Here is a 22,288-nt window from a genome sequence, read left to right on the forward strand (position 1 = left end):
TATGAATCGTAATAATTTTGGGACCGAATAAGTTCAATTCCAGGAGAAGTCCTTAAAATAACAAAAAAAAAAAAAAAATAGGAAATTTTGATCCCGCATAATCTACATTTTATCACTTTAAAACAAAAATTTATATTTTTTTCCTTTTTTTTATAATTTTACTTACACTCTAACATATTGTCTAAACCTTTTTAAAATTAAATTTAATTTCTCCCGAAACTGGACGAAATTCAACACTCCATTCAATTTGATTACTTTGTTTCGCTTTGATGTCAGCTTCAGGTATCAGATGAACTCCTTGCCTTACAAACATATCCCATTGCACATAATCCCCAACAATTATAGGTTGACTTGGTCCTGTTGTCACAATTGATTTAGGATTGTTGCTACCATCAATATTCCAATCAACCCATAGGGCTATTCCATTACACAATCCATTCCTATTAAGAAGATTCCTTCATAAAAAAAATGTACGGAAAAGAGAAGAAAAACTCACTCTTCGATCGTCAAAACCCCCGAACAGCTTTTATCTTTGCTAAAGTTCTCAAATGAAACACTTAGAAGCTCGGTCTCCTTGGCCAATGCTCTACATGGATATTCCCATAGCGGTTGAGCTTCAACAACTGCATCGGCAAGAATAGAAGATGTCTAAAATAACCAAGAAAAGTTTAAACAGATAAATGTAATAAATCCTGTAAAGTATACTTACATCGACCATCTGATCAAAAATTGTCAAATCAAATCCCTCACATATACTTAAAGGAGCTCGAATTTTTTGAAGATCAATAAATTCCACAGGAACTGCAATAATCTTAGCAGAATGTGGACAAATTTTCACTTGTTCACCCAATCGATCTTTGATTTTCGACAATAAAGTGCCAAAGTAAAAACCATCCCATGGAAGAATCGATGTAATAAAATAAGGCTCCGCAAAAACATGTGTGACTTGATCAAGATTCTCTACTTCATCCAAATTCCCAACAATACAAACATTCTCGATATTGTTCTGTTTAATATATGAATCTATTAACGTCTTCGAAAACCTGTGTGGTTCGAAACAAGTCACAGACTTTGCTCCTAGCTTCGCTGAAGCTAATCCCAAAAGCGACCCATCTGAGATCGACAAGACAAAAGATGACTTATCAATGTTCTCTTCAAGGAATTTCATGTATTTTTTATTTCGAATAATTTGATTCATTTGTCCAATTCTACTTCGCGAGTATGTCATATGAAGACTACATGAGCAAGCGTGTCTTCTGACTCTTCGCTCTTCTTCCCCAGCTTTCCAGGCATCAAACCAAAAAGAATATTCATCATGATTTGAACTGAGAATATACTCTTCCTGGGATTGTAAATTGAATGGCTTGGGAATATAATAAACAGCTTGCATCCAATGATCTCGCCAAGGAATAACATTCTGTATTGGAAGTTGTGATTCCTTTCTGCTGGAGAGATCTGAAAAATCAGGATGTGCCCAATAAGGAGCACAACTTAGAACAATCTCTCCTTCTTGATCCATATCTATTGACCACCAGAATAATACCATATCGGCCGACCCTTGACATTCAGATTTAAGTTTCAAGTTATTGAATCTATCAGTGGCCATTCCATTCGGGTCACTAAAATTAAAGTCAAAGATTTGTACTGGTTTACTGATTGGACAGATTTGATTCATTGGCAGTTGACTTAATTGCATATCATGAACACCAGCTTCACCTGAAAGTGAAATAAAAGAAATAATATAGGAGAGTGAGACAGTGAGATATCTTAATAAGTTTTTTGTGAGAAGTGTAAAAGAATTAAATGATAGAATACAACAAATGCAATACAAATTTAATTAATAAAGATAACTAATCAACTTTCAAGTTTAATTTAGTAAATATGAGTGAATTAAAAAATATCATGATGAAAATGAACAACAAGCGAGATTTGAGAAGAGGCATTTTACCTGACCGTTGGAAAGAAACCATTTTTATCAAAATGGGTTTTCTCATAGTTTCTATAACCATAACTGAACGAAATTGAAATGGGACCAATGCTTTCCAATGCAATAAGAATTATCAAAATTGGCTCACTTAGTTTTGGAAGTCGGTAAAAAAAAACGCCAAATCTTGCAGAATTTCGGCCGGTCAACATTCTTATGACCGAAAATAAAATATTAGGAAAACTTGTACATAAACAGTTGCAAAATTATATGGAAGCTAACCATTTTAATTCGGAATACCAATCTGGATCTAGGCCACACCACAGCTGTGGATCTCTTCTCAATCTGGTAGTAGCGCAATGGAAAACTGATGTTCATGAAAAAAAAGTAATTGCTGCAGTTTTTATGGACTTACAAAGGGTTTTTGAGACTATTAACCGTAATTAATTGGTGGAGAAGTTAAAAAGGTATTATTTGGTTGGAGTGGAACTAGAATAGTTTAAAAGTAACTAATCCAACAGAACCCAAAGAACAAAAGTAGCGAATATTCGCAGGTTTTGTCAGTAAAACTGGGAGTACCTTAAGGATCTGCAATTGTAATTAAGATATTTTAATTAATAATGAGGTTATAGATATAGTTGATGAAATTAAATATTAAGGTATTATTTTAGATAAAAAAAAAAAAATGTTTTGAAAAACACATTAATTACATTATAGCAAAGAAAATAAGATTTTTTCAAAGAATAAGAAGTAAAGTTTCGATAGTTTATGCAATTAAAATATACAATGTTATGATTAAATCGCATTTCGAATACTGTTCAACAACACTTTTCTTAGGATCTAATTGAATGTCAGAAAGATTGACAAATTTACAAATAAGATGTATTTTGATGTGCATTTTGTTGATTTATGATAAATACCCTAAAATGGCTAACAATAAACCAAAGAACAATCATGAATGCACTTATTTCTATCTTTAAAATTAAAAATAATATGTTACCTAATTACTTATTTAATTAAGAGCGAATTTTTCAATAGTCAGATAAACTTCAGTTAGAGCTTATTCCTAGGAATAAAAGTTTTTTTTTATATTGACATTTATTCTTCTGATAGTCTAACTGAAGATTGAAAAATCAGGGCTAAATAACCTATCTATCTGATGTACAATATGGTGTGTCAAAATGCTCAACTATGGAATTTTCAAATGTAATAGCTTTTATCACTCAAAATATAGGAAGAAATCCAAGAAATTTGGATTTTTTGAAATTTTTGAAATATATGTACGTTGTTTTTAGTTGCGCCGTTTGGATACAAAAAAATATTAAATATTTAGGCTTTTACGTAAAAGATAATTCTAAGAAAACATGTATTATTTTGTTTAAATTGAACATTTAATAAAGAAGTTATGAAATAATAAATGAAGGAAAAAATAACTTTTTTATATAAAATCGTTTTTTTTTTTTACCAAAAATTCTTCTGTCTAAAAAAAACTAACGGAATCACCTACAATATCATGGCATACATATCTTTTTGTAAAGCCAAAAACTTCTTCTGTATTTAATGTTTCAAATCAAGTTATTTTACGAAAAATTAATTTTCAAACACAAAATTTAAAAAAAAAATTCAACCCAATTTTTTCGAAATTTAACGCTCTTATGTATTTTTTTTTATTTTCTGTAATATTATCAATTCCAATTAAAATAAATTGCACGACTGGGGTCGCACGTACTTGCTCTTATGCTTAAAGTAACTATAATGTTAAAGCTTTTTATTTAAGAAATTTAAAATTCGATATTTTGAAGAAATTTCATAAGTTATAAAATTAAATCTGTTTTTATAATTAATAAAACTCCGTTTTAAAATATCTTAAAAAAAAAAACAAATATGCCATTTTATTTCTCGTATAAAAAGGTATTTTTAGAAAAAAAATTTTGAAAATTGTAGGAGCCGTTTTTTAAAAAAATAATTTTTTATATATAAAATTTTTTTAACATTTTTCAAAAAAAAAGTTGGTATGCCATTTTGAAGAAATAATTAATTTACACATAAAAACTAAATTTCAACATTTTTCATTGATCCGTTTTCAAAAAATTGATTTTTCAAAAAAAAACTTTGAAATATTTTTTAAAAAACCAAAAATGCGTTTTTTGAAAATTTTCTAAAATTTTAATATTATCTTTACTTACACACTTTTGTATAAAAATTTTCATTTAAATCGGGTTAATTTTGTACGAGATATTCAGAAACGAAAAAAACCGTTCTATGACAGGTACCGTTAATAACGGTACAAAAAATATTTTTTTTATTTAAAAAGTTGGCCCTTATGCGTAGTATTACACACAAAAATTTTAATCAAAATCGTTAGAGCCGTTTTTGAAAAAAATTAACTTTTCTATTTCCGTTATATGGCAGGTACCGTTAGTTTTGGTCATAAAAAAAAAAATTTCAATTTCCCCTCTAGGGAATCACCAAAAACTGCTAACTACCAAGTTTGAAGAAAATCACTTCACTCGTTTAGGCTGCAGCTCCAGATAGAGACAGACGGACAGACAGACAGACAGACAGACAGACAGACAGACAGACAGAATTGCCGGACCCACTTTTTTGGCATTCTCCATCATCGTAATGTCATGTAAAATTGTTATCTCGAGTTCGATTTTTTTTACGAATCCTAAACTTGCCCTATAGTACCTATATCGCAAGTAAAAAAAGGAAATTGCAATAACATTGATAATTTTAGACCGATCTCACTAATTTCAAATCTGGGAAAAATTTTAGAACGCGCTATTTACAAACAAATTGAACCTTTCTGTGATGACAATAATACTATCCCAAATACTCAATTTGGGTTTAAAAAAGGTCACTCTACAGAGCATGCAATAATGATCTTAGAAAACCACATTTTAGAAAATTTGAGAAGACGAGAATGTACTGTCACATGCGCGTTAGATCTTAAGAAAGCATTTGATTCTATGTGGCATGACGGTCTCATCTTTAAAATGATCTCCTTAAATTTCCCTGTCAATGTTATTAAAATTTTAATCAGCTTTTTATCAAACCATTATCTTAGAATCAAAATTGGTTCTAATTTTTCAAATCTAGTTCAAGTCCATTCTGGTGTCCCGCAGGGTTCCTTTCTGGGCCCTTTTCTTTACAACATTTTTATTCACGACTTTCCATCTTCGATAGGTGCTTCACGGAGTATTCAATACGCAGACGACACAATAATATTTGCCTCTCATGAAAGACCTCATGAAGGCCTTGAATTAATTAAATCTCACCTTAATCAAGCGATTACTTATTTTGATAAATGGGGCATTTCACTCAACTTCCAAAAGTGCGAATTAATATGTTTCAGAAATGCTTCTCCCAGAGGTCATTACCTGGCAGTAAGAGAGAGTAAGCAACTTAATCTTTCTATACAAGGCAACACAATTCCACTAAAAAATCAAATAAAATACCTAGGCATAAACCTTCACCATAGATTAAAAATGAACATTCACGCTCGGCTTTCACTTAACAAGAGTAAGGCCGCTGCTGCTCAACTTAAATTTCTATTTCGATCTAGATTTGTCGATAAAAATACGAAGCTTCTTTTGTATAAATCACTTATTCGACCTATACTTGCTTATGGCTTTACTTCTTGGTTCAAAATCTCCCCTACAGTAGCCAAGGAGTGTCAAATTTTCGAACGATACATATTACGAAATTGTGTCCATAAATATAGGAGACCTGGAGGAAAATGGTATAGAAACTCAATTATATATGACGAATCTGAAATCAAACCGCTGCTATCTTATCTTTCCGAATTAGCAATCAAAAGAATACATTCATTTCGTTACCACGAAAACCCACTTATAAGAAATTTGTATTCTGAAAATATTAATTTTAATTTAGAAGAGAGATACTACGCTTCTCCAATTAGTTTAGCCAATCCCAACTCTTTGCAACTTTTGCAACTCAATAATAACGAATCCCTTTCTGACTTCTTCAGGAGAAGTAGCCATGTCATAGATAGAGGATAACAATTCATAAAATTTTGTAAATACTTTTTTTTATCTTCAACCTTATTAAAAATGTTATATAAAGATTAAAACTATAGCTGATATTAAACATTTTTTTTGATAAATTATTATATGTTCCTTTTGTCAAACTTTAGTCATTTCACTTAATGAATTGACGAATACACAAGCACTTTTTTTATTTTAATTACTTTTTAGTTTTTTTTTTTTATTGTTTGTTAGTTTTAAGTTGTATATACGTTTGTCTTTATATCTAGTTTTAAGAAAACCTACACATTTTGTAAATTTTGTAAGTGCCTTTGAGCAGCACTAAAATTATTCCTAATACTATATAAGTTTCTTACCTTAACATATTATAGAATTAACAAGTCTATTAATTTAATTATTGAAATGTTAAAGCTAGACCAATTCTAAGTCAGTTTTTTTTAATATTCTAATGTATTTCAAACATAAGTACTTTAATGTAATCAAAAATAAGTCTCAATAAATCTAAATTTGAATTTGTAATATTATCAATGTAAATTCAAAAACTAAAAACAGATGATTTTAGAACAAATACTTTTGAAGAGATAAACGAATATCTAAAAAAAAAAAAACTTCAGTTTAAAGGAGAAATGTACGACCTTTTAATTTAAGAAATAGAGGAGATTTTAGATTACCGTTCTTTTTTATATCCAGATTTTACAATATGCTATTTTTTAAAGGTTTTAAAGGAACACAATGTGATATGATAATATTTAAAAAAAAAACTTTATTATATGTTAAGACTAACTATAGTTAACAAAATTTAGTAAATTAGTTTTTTCTTATAGTTAAAATAGGTATATAGTTAAAATTATTATTATTATAAATAAATAATCAAATCAAACCTTTGCAGGTGTTTATCGAGTCTGGTGTCTCGAGGAGTATATTCCCATCAAGATTGGCAATAATCTTGGTACGATTCCATGCAACTGCCAATGGGCTTTGAACAACTTGAGCGAACACTGTCGCTCTGGATGGTATCAGAATACAATCTTCAGTAAGTAAATGCTTGTGGGCATGATTGTAAATTCCAATTGCACCCTCACCAATCAATTCAGTGTCTAACACTTCAGTGACAAGGACATTAGCTCTTCGATTCATGTCCTTTCCATCGCCAACTTCAATTTCTGTGGAACGTTTTTTAATTAGCTTAATTTTCTCACCCATTCCATTGGCTGACATGATTTTTTCAGCACAATGTGCCATTGGCATAAAGGCTTCACAAGCAGTGACAGTGTCAGCTCCCGATTTGACTGCCATCATTGAGAGGATACCTGTTCCAGTGCCAATGTCCAAGACATGTGCTTCTTTGCCGGAGTCATGAAGTTGTTTAATGGTTTTTTGCAAGGCAGAGTAGTATTTTTGATTACGTTCGGTATCGTGAAGCATGTCAGCAAAAGCTGCTCTAGCCACTTCTTGATGGTAATCGTAGTCTTCGGTTTGGGATTGCCATTCGGATTTTCCGGTGATGGGATTAAGAATTTGGGTAAATAAACTCATTGTGCGAGAGTTGACAAAATTGGGGAGATTTTTAAAAATTTGCCGCATTCGGAGGAGATGAGTTTTTTTATTTTTTGTTTTTGAGAGAAATGTCAAAATTGAAAGTGGTGAAAGAGATAGACTGTATGAAAAGAGACAACTACACTAGTACAAGGGAATTTTTAGCTGAATGGAAAGTGAGCGAAGAGGAAATTTCCCACTCTTCAATTAGGGTGCAACTACACTTTTAGTCATTTAAGGTATACTTACATTTTCTTCTAGAGGGTCTCCCAAAAACGAAATATTAAAAACGTATACGAAACTTTGACCTATGTTAGAGCCTGGGGTCGAACTATTGCATACGTATGGTTGCTATATGTCCCTATCATTTTTTACTGATTAATTAGAGAGAGAAATAGTAAAAAAGAGCCCAATTGAGAGAATTTCGTAAGTTATCTCATTTCGAATGTCAAATCGGATAGAAACAAAATTTATTTGGAATTTGAACTGACCTAATACAAATCGTATCTACTCGGGAAGCACATAAGTAGATAAAAGTACTAGATTAACCAAAACATCTACTATTAGTAGACTACCACCTCCAAAGGAACAGCGCTTGGGGACTTTTCACGAGTCAATTTTTGCCGTGCTGCGAAGCTTTTCGACTCGTGTGAACGTCGTCGTGACTAAAGTGACATTCCCCATAGAAAAATCCTAGTCGACCGACATATCGTGTGGCTAAAATCGACTCGTGAATCGACTCGATGATTTTTTGAATGCTTCTTTTTATATGTAATTTGACAGCTCGTAGCGTGACTGCAATCCACAGTACACATAAAAAGGTAATATCTCCTGAACTGACATTGGTCGCCAGATTGTCAAAACATGACAATTGTCGCCAGATTGTCAAAACATGACAATTTGGCGACCAATGTCAGCTACTCCCAAGTAACAATTTTACTTGCATAAGGTCCATTTTGTTCGATTCGACAAGCTATAGTTTGTATACGTTTAGTTTAAGGCTTACTTACGCAAGTCATCCATTTTGGAAAGAAAGGAGGTCTCCTTAAGGATATCTAGAAGTGTTAAGAAGAAGACTTGTAAATATCAGTTAAAGAAGACCTTTATAAGACCTGTTTGAACCGTTCTAAAGAAGCCTTGTATTTTCAAGTGACAGAAGGCCTCTTTAAGACCTGTTCCAAGAGGTTGTTGTAAGTATGCAATGTTTTCACCTGTAAGTATGCAAAGTTTTTATCCTGCAGATATGCAATATGTTTGTTACGCATTAGAAAAAAAACATTGCATTTCAATTTGAGGTTTCAATTAGCTCCCAATTTTCCACTCATCTTTAATATTCAAGCATGGTCTACTGGTAAGGTGCTGGCTTAGTATGCAGAGGTACGTATGATCGATCCCTGGCCGGGCCATGTGATGAAAATAAAAAATGTGTTCTTTTTCAATTAAAATAATATTCTCATCATTTCAGAACAACAGAAAAAGCAGTGGAATTTATAAAAAAGGAAAAGAAACAAAATAGGAAAAAATTAAAATAAATAAAATAATATGTAGAAAATGCAAAACAGAAAAAATCTAAATTAAATAAAAAAAATGAAATAAAATTCAATTAATTCTTTTTTTTATGCATAAATTCAACATTTTCTACAACACCTACAACAACTTCTATAAGGCTTTATTATAACATGTTACGCAAGTAATCCGGTATGTGCATCTACAGGAAGATCTCCGTAAGGGCATTTTAAGCTGTTTGTCACAAGCTATTAGCTTGTGGATTACCTGTGAAGGAAAATCCTATGCAATTTCGGTAAAATGCGCCAAAATGATTTGCATAAGACCTGTCCTTCTTGTTATAAATTAAATAGCTTGCATTGACCCTTATGAAAGCTAAATTGTTACTTGGGACCACCTCCAATGGAACGGGGCTATTATATCCTCTAAGCAATTTATAAACCAAATAAAATAACAAATGTAGACTCCACCTTAATAATAAATTTTAATCCTCAAATTCAGCACTTTGATTTCGCTGCATTCCAGCTACAAAAAAAAAAATATCCCATTTCCTTCCAGTTGTATATGCTACCTCTAAAAAAAAATCTTGTCGCGCTCTTTTCGCATGCAAAAACCTACGCCATATTGTTATTTACAGCGCAACGGGCTTCTAGAGAGAAGAAAAAAATCTTGTGGTTTTTTGCAGATTACTTTTTGTAAACTACTCTTGTGCTAAGGAATTTCTATTTCTTTCAACAATTTCACCGGTGTTTTTTTATATGCTTAATTAAAATCTAATTTTTATTAAAACAAAATAACCATCTTTCGCAAAGATGTCAAATATAGCGCTAGATAAAGAAACATTTTTCCGCCGAATAAAACGATTATACTCAGAGTGGAAGGTAAAAAATAAAGACAAAAAAAAAAAAAAAATTATGTACAGCCGAAGTCGAGTCAAAGTTGATATGGACAAAAAAATGTGATTTCTTTGACTTTGGCTGGACAAATGTGTTTTCTTTAAGAAGGATTTTTTGTATTTACTTAAAATTTAATCCAATCTCTAGGCTCCAACATTTGATCATGATGATTCATTAAAAAAAGTCGATTGTATGTTGTCCTGTGTCGGCGTGGACGAAGATGTAGCTTACAGCAAATCAACAGCTCTACAGGTTAGGAAGAATCTTTCTTATTTTTTTTAAAGTCTTTTATTAAGTCTTGAGATTATTTTCCAGTCGTGGCTATTGGGTTATGAGCTAACAGATACTATTTGCGTTCTATCTGAAAAAGCAGTCTACTTTCTGACGAGCAAAAAGAAAATTGAATTTTTGAAACAAATTGAGAATAGCAAAGAAGATGATATACCACCAATTAAGTTATTGGTCCGTGACAGGGTGAGTTTCTTCGAGATTATCTCGCCAAAGTTGGCTTTTCCTAAATTTCATATTTTCTAGAATGACAAAGATAAAGCAAACTTTACAAAACTTATCAATGCGATGAAAGATTCCAAAGCTGGTAAAACTTTGGGAGTTTTCATTAAAGATGGATTCCCGGGGGAATTTTGTGAATCTTGGAAAGCAGCATTGAAGCAGGAGAAATTCGAAAATGTTGATATTGGAGCAGCTGTGGCTTATATCATGTGCCCGAAGGATGAGCCCGAGATTAATAGTATTCGTAAAGCTTCATTGGTGTCGGTTGATTTGTTCAATAAGTATTTGAAGGATCAGATTATGGATATTATTGATTCGGATAAGGTAATTTTTATTTGACTTTCTTTTAATAGTTGTATTTCAGGTAAAAAGTTTTAGGATATGAACAAAAAAGTTGCTTAAAGGTTTAATAAAAACTTCCAATTGGAATGGTTTTGATAATTTGGGATAATTTATCAAGTTTTCGAACATTTTCTTTTTTTTTCTTTTGAGGTTATGTACTAAAATTATTTCAAAATCTCATTTGTAACAGCTTTACTTAAAATGTCCCAATTTTTGAAGATATTACATTACTTCCTTGGTTATTCTAGTCTTCTAAAATAATTTCCTTTAAATGCTGCTCATTACTAAACAAAAAGAATTAAAGAATTCAATGTTTTCTATTAGTTGAAATTTCCACCGAGGTTACTAGGCAAGCGCAACTATGAACTGTATGCATGACAAGGACCTGGATAAAAAAAAATCAGAAAATCGATAACTTGCTGAAAAAGATCGTTCATTTTTGTTGAATATGTAGTAGGTATATTATATAAAATAATTTATTTTTAAAAGAAAGAAACACCGATTCTGAAAACAGCATTTCAAGCGTATGTAGTTTTTTAAGGTTATGCGCAAAAAATGAGTAATGGCTTTTGCAATGTTGCGAAATTAAAAATACTATAAAGAAAAAGATAGTTTATTATATTCCTAAAAAAAAAGTTTGCGGTAGTCAACAAACACTCATAAACTGAAAAAACCTGCGAATAGAAATAGAATTGATTTAAGCACACTGTTCTTAAAAAGCAAATAGGACATGTCGTGTGAATATGTCATTTATTACACTTCTTTGAACAAAGATCACATACAAAATTAAATGCTCGACTGGGTCGCACATACTTGCTTTTGAAGTTCAAAATTCAATAAAAATCTGTAGCAAATTTAAAAAAAAATTCGTCCACCCGTCAAGACAGTCTAAATGTGTCCAAATGGACGTACAGACGCTCAGAGAATACCAGAGTTATGCGCCTCACTGATATGAAAGTTGTGAAGTTGTGAATACCAAAGCTATAAAACTTGGTGTCTGAAGTGGCAACAATTGAGAGAAAACGATATAAGGTGACTCTGGAGGAATATGCAAAAGATTCCTATTCTTCCCCATTTAGTCAATTTTCTAAAAAAAAATTGACTTAATTTGGAAAAAAATATATTAAAAACCAACGGGTACATCAAAAATGACGTGCTGTACCGTTTTAAATAAAGCTGTTTTAAGGAATAGCTTTAAGGTCTGTTTAATGAATCTGATCCGCACAGAAAAGATCCGAAAAGTACAGGTTTATGTGTTTCACAAGGAAAAACCTTGCCCTAAACTGTTCTACAAACTGTCATTTTTTGTTCCATGAAGTTTTCCAGCACAGATTAGTTCAAGTTTTTCTGCTCCTACTTTTGAGGTAGAGCAAACGAGTGAGAAATGTCAAACAGCAACTGATTTGTTTTATTCTTACAAAAATAAATTCAAAATAATGAAAATTTGTTTAGAATCTTCTTAATATGAAGAAAAATTCAAAATGTGAACAAATATTCTGATTGATTATAATTTATTTGAATGAAAAGTCATAACAAAAAAAATTATTTTAATTTTAAGTTTCAAAACTGATAGGCAAAAGTCAACCCTACAAAATAGGAAGGTGTACTTTTTGATCTTTTTTGTTCTGACAGTTTTCAAGAATGTGCTGGGCCCTATTTCATAAAACTACAAGACTAATAATTATCTGTGAATTTACTTGTAGCTTGTAAATTATCAGCAAATTTCTGTTTCATAAAGAATTCGAATAGACTAATAACTACAAGTTTCGTAGACTTGTAACTACAAGCAAATTTACAAATGAGGCGAATGTTTCTGTTTCATAAAAGTATTTGCGCAAAAATTTATTAGTGATAGACTTGTAACTACAAGCGAATTTCTTACAAGAGTAGAAAGACTAATAAAGAAAAATATGGAGTCTAATTTGCTCTTTGAATGTGCTTTATGGATAAGGTTATAAAGTTAAATGATCAAGCTTTAAAATCAAGAATCCTCACAAATTTGTTGGTGTTAGTAATAGAAAAAAATGTACTAGTTATGTGGACATTTAATGAAGGACATTAGGTAGTAAAAGTGAAATAACAATGCAGTCTTTTTAATTTGAATGATGCAAAAAAGTGGTTGGCACTAAAATCAATCTTCCTTGTCTAGTGACAAATAGTCTTGGCTTACAAATCTGTATGTATTCATCTACCTGCAATTACCACTCAAAATAGGAGCTTTCCCGTGTAGCTTTTAGCGTTTTAAAGGATATAGATAAGTGAAACAAGTTGAACTTAACTTTTATGTTTAACTTATATGTTTTGCCAAAATTAGACAACAACAAAATGGAATCTCAATTACTTAAAAATAATGAGTTGTTATTGCATTTGAATTTCCATATAACCTAACTATAGAGACTACAAAACTTGGACATCTGAAACATACAATTTAAAGATCTTTCAATAAATTCCAATAACTAATTTTAAAAATGCAATAAAATAACGAATAATTTCCACCAAATTTCGATTGTTTCATTAGTTTTTGAGTTGCGTTGCACGGCGCTGAAAAAATTTCGTTTCGAGAAAAATGCGTTTAAATTTTTCGTAACCTACTGCATTAGATTTGGAGCGCATGGGTTTGAAGACTATCTATGAGCTTTTGATGCTTCATACAACGCTAACATCAGTGAAAATAGTTTTTTAGATGGTAAAGAATTTTTTAAACAAAAAGTGCAAAGAGTTTCCGAGGGATTTCCACCCCTTGACGCGGAAAAAAATGAAGATTTTTGGTTATTTTTTTTTTAGAGATTAATTTACTTATAGATTAATATTTAGTTAATTTATGAGTTAAAGCTTTTTTGACAAAAGTTGCAATAGATGATGTGTTTTGCCAAGTTATTTAGTGCATCAATGTTTTATTTCAAAGGAATTTAACAACATTTTGCCATTAAAAAATCGAACAAAACAACACTTATTCATCTTTAAAGCTCAATTTCATTTGTTTGTATCTTTTTTTCTCAAGAAACATAGACTTTTCTATAGCCTATTATTCAAACTAAATGTTAAGACCATAATCTACCAAAAACCAATCTTTAAAAATCAAGCTTTTAGCTTTTAAAGCCAATAATGTTTATTATATTTCACAAATATTCATCATAATATTTCATCTCTCGCTGCTGCTACAGAAAGTTCGAATATTTGTTTATTATTTGTTTATTTTCGTTACTCCTAGTTACACTTGTAGTTTTTTAGAAGCAAAATAGTTTGAATTCGCCAGACTACAAATAAATGAAAATTTTGTGCTTGTAACTACAAGTCTACAAGTACAACACTAATAGTTTTATGAAATAGGGCCCTGTTCTGATTTTTTCTGTTTCGGTTTTTCTTCATTAAACAGAGCTTTTGATAAATTTATTTTCAAAACAAAATTTTGAAAAAATTAGTTTAAAATTTTTGTTTGCTAATTTCTTTTCAGTTTTGACTTTGAAAATAAATTTATTAAAAGTTATTCCTTAAAACAGCTTTATTTAAAACGGTAAAATGAATTGAATAATTACTAGAAAAAAAGGACTACCTTAATCAAAATTCGTTTTTGAATTTGTTTTTGTACATGTACATACATATGTACATAACTGTGTCCTTTTAATTGAAGTTTCTCAATAAATTAAAAACAAATTGCCCAAAACCTAATTATATTTACCCGCGCCGAAATAATTTTAATTGTTTCCATTAAAACAATCATACACGTAGTTTTGAAATGCTATACTTAAAAATCATTTAAGGGGTGAAATCCCTCTGGACGACAGCTTTTTCAATAATTTTTTTTTTGAGAACCGAAAGTATTTATTGAAATTTGGAAAAGTAGGTATATGATATTACTCACATTATGAATTGACACAATTTTTTTGAAGTAAAAAAAAACAAAATGGCGGCTCTACAGCTCTTTAAAGTTGACGCCTCGAGTTTGCGCCGTGCAATGCCCAGGTTCAGAAAATTATTTATAATCAAAAACAATATTTTTTTCCAATAATATATATTTATACGCATTGCATGAACCTAAATTGAGTAAACAAAAGTGTAAAATAAAAATTAGAGACAAAAAAAAAAAGAAAAAACAATGTGTTTTTTTATAAACAAATAGTTAAAAAAAATATTTATTGTAAAAATGTTGTTGAAGTTTTAGGTTCATGCAATGGCCAATAAATTAACGAGTAATTTACAATTTATTTCAAGTCGATAGCTTCATTAGTTTTTGAGTTACGTTGCACGGCGCGGAAAAAAACGCGTTTCTAGAAAAATGCGTCTAAAGTTTTTGTTTTCGTAGTGTGGTAGGTTCGGAGCGCATGGGCTTAGGGACTATCTGGGACTTTTGAGGCATCATTTAAGGCTAAGACTACTGAAAATAGTTTCTTCGGTTGAAAAATGAATTAATTTGGCGACAAAAAAATAATGCAAAAATAAAAAATTTCAGAGGGATTTCCCCCCTTAAACTATAAAAGTTGAGCTAGTAAAAAATATCTCCAACATCATGAAAACTACGAAATTGAAGAGTTTTTTTTTAAAACTAGGTAAACATTGTTGTATTTGCTAATTTTGGTGTTTTATCAACTTTTACAATTTTACCGAACTACACAAATTTTTCCACTTTAAATCATAACCAAAAAAGTATTCAAAAACCTTTTTTTTGCATTTTCTGACGTTAATATTTCAAAAACGGTACATTCTGACTCGAGTCAGAATTCGAGTTCAACGCACCAAATTTTTTGGAAAAGTATAGTTTAGTCTCGGCACCAAACAAAAGTTTAATTTTTTAGATCTGTGTTATTTAAAGTCCTTTTAGCATAAGAATACGAACTTGCTGATAAATTAAAGTTATCTGTGCTCAAAAGTTTCCATTTTTATTTTTCAATTTTTTTTATTTTTCCAGAAAGTAAAACACTCCAAACTTGCTGAAGGTGTGGAAGGCGCCTTAACTGACAAAAAATATGTTACCGGCGTTGATACGTCTCAATTGGACATGTGTTATCCACCAATCATTCAATCAGGAGGAGTTTATTCATTAAAATTTTCTGCCCTCAGTGATAAAAACTATTTACACTTTGGTGCAATTGTTTGTTCTTTAGGTGCCCGTTACAAATCTTATTGTTCCAATATTTCTCGTACCCTTCTGGTAAATCCAACAGAAAAAACACAAGAACAATACAATTTCCTTGTCACAGTACAAGAAGAAATTCTCAAAAACCTCAAACCTGGGGCCAAACTCAATCAAATCTTCGATACAACAATTGAATTTGTGAAAAAAGAAAAACCAAAACTATTGGATAATCTAACAAAAACTTTTGGTTTTGCAATGGGAATTGAATTCCGTGAGAATTCCATCATTATTGGACCCAAATGTCAGGCAGTTGTAAAGAAGGGAATGATTTTCAATGTAAATGTTGGATTGGCAAATTTGACCAACAGTGAAGCATCCGACAAAGAAGGCAAAACATATTCGCTCTTCATTGGAGACACAGTCCTGGTGACCGATACACCGCCAGCCAATATTATGACTCCTTCAAAGAAGAAAATCAAAAATATTGGAATCTTTATTAAAGAAGACGATGACGATGAAGAGGAAGAAGATAAGAAAGAAGAAGCTGAAGAAAATGGCACACAAATTCTAGGTGGTCGCAGTAAGAGAAATGCTGTTTTAGAGAACAAACTCCGAAATGAACACAGTACGGAAGAAAAACGTAAACAACATCAAAAGGAATTGGCTCAATTGCTCAATGAAAAAGCCAAAGAGCGTCTTGCCAAACAAGGAGAATCGAAAGAGATTGAAAAGGTTAGAAAGAATACAGTTTCGTACAAAAGTGTCAGCCAAATTCCACGAGAACCCGAAGTCAAGGAACTAAAACTCTATGTGGACAAAAAATACGAAACGGTGATTATGCCAATATTTGGTCTGCCAGTGCCGTTCCATATATCAACGATTAAGAATATTTCGCAATCGGTGGAAGGAGAGTATACGTATTTGCGTATTAACTTTTTCCATCCAGGTGCGACAATGGGACGCAATGAAGGTGGCATTTATCCACAACCTGAAGCCACATTTGTCAAAGAGGTGTAAGTTAAGAATAAGGGTGTTTTTTTTATAAACGTCGGAAATCTGCGTTAGTCACTGAGTGTTTATAAAGTAAGAAAAAAAAATTAAAAATTACGATAGAATGAGTTTTGTTTGATAAGGGTTGAGCAAACAAATATTTCCTTTTTCAGTTCCCGAAAATATTGTTTTTAATAACACATTGCATTGGGGTGGCGCAAAAAAACTTTCTTCGACTTTTGATAGTGGAATAAAAAATAACCGCGTGGTTAACATTTGAAATAAATTATCGATGGAAAAAATATTTTAATTAGGGTGTTCAAAAAGTTTTTTTTTTTGTGTTTGAAAACAAAAATGAATTAAAGTATAGGATTCTTTGAGCCCCCTAAGGCGAAAATGACCAATTTTACATTATATGTATTTCATGAACCATGTTTTACAAACTTTCTCTGTAGTGAAAATAATTTTTTTTTCGATTACATAAAAAAAAAAACTTTGAGCCACCCTAATGGAAATATTTTTTTTCTTCGATAATTTGGTCAAAATAATATCCACGTTGAAATTTTTGAAATTTAATAAGGAACTAGAGAAGATAACATTTTTTAAAGCCACCCTATTACGAAAAAATTCAATTTAAACTCACTATCTCAAAAAACATGATTTCGAATTTTTCGAAAAATGAAAAATTTTTTTGTACCACCCTAGTTAATAATGTTTGCTTCAAGGGTAAATGTAAAATAAAGCATTCTTCTGAGTCAACTAATGCGAAAATAAATAATTTTACATAATATTTCTTAAATCCTGTTTTACAAACTTTCTCTGAAGTGAAAATCATTTTTTTTTTCAATTATGAAGTTAAAAAATTTGAGCCACCCTAATGGCATTTTTTTTTACTTCGATAATTTGGTCAAAATATTATCCATCGTCATCCAAATAAATTTTGTAGCACCCTAATTAATATATTTGCTTACCAATTTTTTTTTAACAATATTTACATTCATAAACAATCAAAACATCGAATCAAGAGCCAAATAAATTTCTTCGTGAGTTCTGCAAATCAAATTTTGGCTGCGCAATCTGCCCGACCGCGTTGACGACATAGTGACGTTTTTGACCAGCAGCTAATGCAGTTGGACTAAGTTAATACGATCACAGATTTGACTTTATGAACACGTTTAACGCAGGCCTAAGTTAGGCAGACCGCAGACGTTTATGAAAACACCCTCACTCATGAAACAGTCGTAATTGAAGTTAACATTTTTTGTTTGTTTTGTTTTTTAGAACCTATCGCAGTGCCAATACAAAAGAACCAGGTGAAATCTCAGCTCCATCATCGAATCTTAACAATGCGTTCCGTCTCATCAAAGAGGTACAAAAACGCTTCAAAACACGCGAAGCTGAAGAACGTGAAAAAGAAGATCTTGTGAAGCAAGATACCCTTGTTATGTCACAGAACAAAGGTAATCCCAAGCTAAAAGATTTGTACATTCGTCCAAATATTGTTACCAAACGTATGACTGGCAGTTTGGAAGCACACACAAACGGTTTTCGTTATGTCTCAGTGCGAGGTGACAAAGTCGACATTCTATACAATAACATCAAGAGCGCCTTCTTCCAGCCTTGTGATGGTGAAATGATTATTCTCCTCCATTTCCATCTGAAACACGCGATTATGTTTGGCAAGAAAAAGCATGTCGATGTTCAATTCTACACAGAAGTGGGTGAAATCACAACAGATTTGGGCAAGCACCAACACATGCATGATCGTGATGATTTGGCTGCCGAACAAGCCGAACGAGAGCTACGACACAAACTCAAGACGGCATTCAAGAGTTTCTGCGAAAAGGTTGAAGCAATGACCAAACAACAAGTTGAATATGATACACCATTCCGAGAGTTGGGCTTCCCCGGGGCGCCATTCCGTAGTACTGTACTCCTGCAACCAACTTCTGGAAGTTTGGTCAATTTGACGGAGTGGCCGCCATTTGTTATTAGTTTGGAAGATGTGGAATTGGTGCACTTTGAGAGAGTTCAATTCCATTTGAGGAATTTCGATATGATCTTTGTGTTCAAGGACTACAATAAGAAGGTTGCAATGGTAAATGCAATTCCAATGAATATGCTGGATCACGTCAAGGAATGGTTGAAGTAAGTTTTGGAGTCATAATTGGGGGTTTGTTTTATTCATGGAATTTGTCTATTTTTAGCTCGTGTGACATTCGTTATTCGGAAGGTATTCAATCGTTGAACTGGACAAAGATTATGAAAACCATCACAGACGATCCGGATGGCTTTTTCGAAAGTGGTGGATGGACTTTCTTGGATCCCGAATCGGATGGTGAAGAAAATCATGAAAGTGCTGAGTCTGAAGAAGATGATGCATATGAACCAACCGATGTGGATGATGATGATGAGTCTGATGATGATTCTGAGTATTCAGAAGCATCAGAAGATGACAGTTATGAGAGTGATGGTAAAGCTTTGAAACCTAGAAATGATGATTCCTTACTAATTTTTTGTTTTTTTGTACAGAGGAATTGGGTACAGATGAAGAATCTGGTAAAGATTGGTCAGATTTGGAGAGGGAAGCAGCGGAAGAGGATCGAAATCAACAAGACCAACATTATAGCGGTGGTGGTAAAGAAAACGGCAAGAGTCGTGAATTTAACAAAAAACACTCATCGAAAAGCTCTAAGCACAGGTAAGGTTTCCAGATGGAAATGTAGTTTCCATTTTAGTCTTAAATATGTATTTTGTATTTTAATTATGTTTCTACTTGAATTTTATATTTCAAGAAGGGAACGCGATATGCCTCAGCAAAAAAAGAGCAAATCCTCAAAAGACAAGCACATGTCATCGCATAGGTTTGTAAATGTTGTTTGGCACGATTCTTTTGATTGGATTTTGTTTTCTCTTTTTTTCCAAATTTGTTCGAAATTAAAAATATTATTTTTATTTAATAAGAAACCTTAACTAATGATTCTTTACTAAATGATTTTATACCAAATAGCCCTTCAAAATCATCGAAAGACAAACATCACGACAGAAGCAAGGATAGACACCACGATAAAAGTCGAGATAAGAATCGAAGTAGTAGTAGTCATCATCATAGCGATAAGAAACGTTCACGTGACGACAGCAATGATCATGGCCACAAATCAAAAAAATCAAGGCGCTGAAATAATTTCAAAACAAAAAACTCTTGATGAAGGACTTCGTCTTGTGGAAATCCGAGTCTATTGGCGCAAAGTTTTATCAAATATTTATCAAAATTATCAAAGTGAGGATAAAAACATTCAAAATATAACTTTTCTGAGACTTTTTTTTTATGTTTTTGTGAGTCAGTTTGTATTATTATCTTCTTTTATTACCGAAAAAAAATCTAAAGCAGTGTTTTACATTTAAGTTTGTTTGTTATTTCTCTCTTCGATCACAAAAAAAAAGTATTGGATATATGAGAAAAGTTTTTCTTTTTTTTTCTTACTTGAAGATTGAAGGGTTTGCTCATTTCATTTTAAATTTCTGTTAACAAAAAAAAAAAAAAAAAATAAAACAATGCATAAAATAAAACCAATCGATTCCAATGTTATGTGAGATAAAAAATGAAAATATGTGAAAACATAATTATTACAAAGAAACAATAAAAAAAAATATCCTTTTGTAAATGTTATTGTTTAATTTTATGAAAAGAATAAGAAGATACTGGGTGATTTGAATAAAAACGAACACGTGTTCAGAGCAGGAGCTCTTTTCAAATAAGACGTGGTTCTAAAAAATAAGAACCTGCTACTGTTTTATATAAAAAAAAATATAAAACGGTCTCAATTTTGACATTTAATGAATGGTCAGCAAAGGTGAACTAGTGTAATTGTTAAGTCAGCTATAAATTTGCTTTAATTATTTTGCTTGCGTCCTAACTACGGGTCACTGTGGCGTATGTGTAACTTTTTTATATTAAGATAAATATAAAAATTGTAAAATATGATAAGTAATTTTTGTATTTATTAGTTACACTTTTTAAGAAACTTTTTGATTTAAAAATACATATTAACCCTAGTTTACCGCACGCAAAATAATGCAATAACCAAACTTGGGGGTTCGCGCGAACCCCAAAGCTTTTATGCACCTCTAATTGTTCATTATCAACAATTTGATGCATTGTCTCTTTCCTTTATTGATTAAGGTGACAGTTGCGGTGTCTTTTTATGATAACACGTATATATAACAGGTATATTTTTGCCAAAATATACCTAATAAAAATTGTTGAAAATAGTCCATTTAAAGTCTTGGGGTTCGCATGAACCCCAAGTTTGGTTTGTGACTTTTTTTCAGAAAAAAATTCCAGAAAATTATATAAAACCGCTTTTATGGAAAAAAGACAAAACACGTAAACAAAAATGAATTCCGTTCACTGAGTTTTCATCCCAGGTCGAAAAAACGATTTAGAAAAAAGTTAAACATGCGTTGGGGTTCGCACGAACCCCAAGTTTGGTTTGTGACTTTTTTTCAGAAAAAAATTCCAGAAAATTATATAAAACCGCTTTTATGGAAAAAAGACAAAAAACGTAAACAAAAATGAATTTCGTTCACTGAGTTTTCATCCCAAGTCGAAAAAACGATTTAGAAAAAAGTTATAACCATTTAAACATGCGTTGGGGTTCGCACGAACCCCAATTTGTGAACTAGGGTTAACAAATAATTTTGATCACCTTTTTGGGTCAAATGTCCCTATGTGCGTCGCCCAAAACTTTCAATACGACCTTGGGCCAACATGTTTAGTATTATTTTTTATATGATGTATGGAATTCTATTCACATACGTCTTTGTGATGGGCCAATTATCGCGCACTACGCTGTTTTGATACTAAAACTCATGAAACCTGTGGGTAATAAGTGAAATTTGTATGGTTAAGGTAAGGTAAAAATAAAAGTGGTCCTTAACAAGTGGCATGACCCAGTTTTCTGAAACTTGTCGCTCACTTTTAATATACGGCCCTATTCTTTTATTCAATTCACGTAAAATTCTAAAATAAGAAGTGTTTAAAAGGTGGTAAAAATTAAATCTAAATCTAGACAATTTTTTTTTCTTTAGAATTTTTAAAACAGGCGGGAACAACACTTTGCAATCGAAAGTTAGAAGTTTTTCAAAGCCAATTTGACATGATTAAGAAAGGGAATCATTCGATTCACGTGAATCCAATAGCAGAATAGGGCTGATAATAAATTTAAATCTAATATTTTAAAAAACCTAAACTTTGTGAAATCTTTATCAATATTTTCAATTTGTTTGGATTAAAAAAAAATATTTTGCAATAAAAAAGAAAAAATTGGACTATAAAACATTTGTACTAATTCAGCCCTATATAGTGAAATGTTGTTCGTCCGGAATTTTAAAAGCTATCATGAGTTTCACCCGAAGGGAATTTATATTTTCCGCTTAACTTGTTTCTTGTTCGGCATCAAAATTTAAGTGAGAGAAGAGCGGCCGAATACCCTCCAAA

General features: G+C 31.5%; 2 protein-coding genes across 3 annotated transcripts; one reads left to right on the forward strand and one right to left on the reverse strand.

Moving 5' to 3' along the window:
• Positions 1–79: 79 nt before the first annotated feature.
• Positions 80–7,573, reverse strand: LOC129908117 (protein arginine N-methyltransferase 7). The gene is made up of 4 exons (XM_055984424.1): positions 6,816–7,573; positions 710–1,716; positions 497–648; positions 80–440 (listed from the first exon to the last, which is right to left on the reverse strand). The coding sequence occupies exons 1-4, from the start codon at positions 7,516–7,518 to the stop codon at positions 182–184; spliced, it is 2,121 nt and encodes a 706-aa protein (XP_055840399.1). The 5' UTR covers positions 7,519–7,573; the 3' UTR covers positions 80–181.
• A 1,999-nt stretch (positions 7,574–9,572) lies between these two features.
• On the forward strand, positions 9,573–20,453 carry LOC129908115 (FACT complex subunit spt16). Of its 2 annotated transcripts, XM_055984414.1 has the most exons (10): positions 9,573–9,857; positions 10,020–10,124; positions 10,188–10,346; positions 10,407–10,706; positions 15,631–16,811; positions 18,070–18,936; positions 18,996–19,261; positions 19,321–19,489; positions 19,584–19,652; positions 19,799–20,453. In XM_055984414.1, exons 1-10 carry the CDS (start codon positions 9,789–9,791, stop codon positions 19,965–19,967), a joined length of 3,354 nt encoding a protein of 1,117 aa, XP_055840389.1. In that variant the 5' UTR covers positions 9,573–9,788; the 3' UTR covers positions 19,968–20,453. The 2 variants fall into 2 exon arrangements, with proteins under 2 accessions (XP_055840389.1, XP_055840390.1); XM_055984415.1 differs by lacking the exon at positions 19,584–19,652 and having other exon boundaries at positions 9,574–9,857.
• The last annotated feature ends 1,835 nt before the right edge of the window (positions 20,454–22,288 follow it).

The sequence above is a fragment of the Episyrphus balteatus genome, chromosome 2 (assembly GCF_945859705.1).
Source record: "Episyrphus balteatus chromosome 2, idEpiBalt1.1, whole genome shotgun sequence".
Lineage (NCBI taxonomy): Eukaryota > Metazoa > Arthropoda > Insecta > Diptera > Syrphidae > Episyrphus > Episyrphus balteatus.

What these genes read in the sequence shown, in the direction of transcription:
- LOC129908117 (XM_055984424.1), bottom strand. Translation starts at nt 7,518, where the DNA reads ATGCGGCAAATTTTTAAAAATCTCCCCAATTTTGTCAACTCTCGCACA. An exon ending in TTTTTGATCAGATGGTCGAT is followed by an intron (nt 649 to 709) that starts GTAAGTATACTT and finishes TGGTTATTTTAG; the next exon opens with ACATCTTCTATTCTTGCCGA. An exon ending in GGGGTTTTGACGATCGAAGA is followed by an intron (nt 441 to 496) that starts GTGAGTTTTTCT and finishes TCTTCTTAATAG; the next exon opens with GAATGGATTGTGTAATGGAA.
- LOC129908115 (XM_055984414.1), top strand. Translation starts at nt 9,789, where the DNA reads ATGTCAAATATAGCGCTAGATAAAGAAACATTTTTCCGCCGAATAAAA. An exon ending in GCAAATCAACAGCTCTACAG is followed by an intron (nt 10,125 to 10,187) that starts GTTAGGAAGAAT and finishes ATTATTTTCCAG; the next exon opens with TCGTGGCTATTGGGTTATGA. An exon ending in AAGCACATGTCATCGCATAG is followed by an intron (nt 19,653 to 19,798) that starts GTTTGTAAATGT and finishes TATACCAAATAG; the next exon opens with CCCTTCAAAATCATCGAAAG.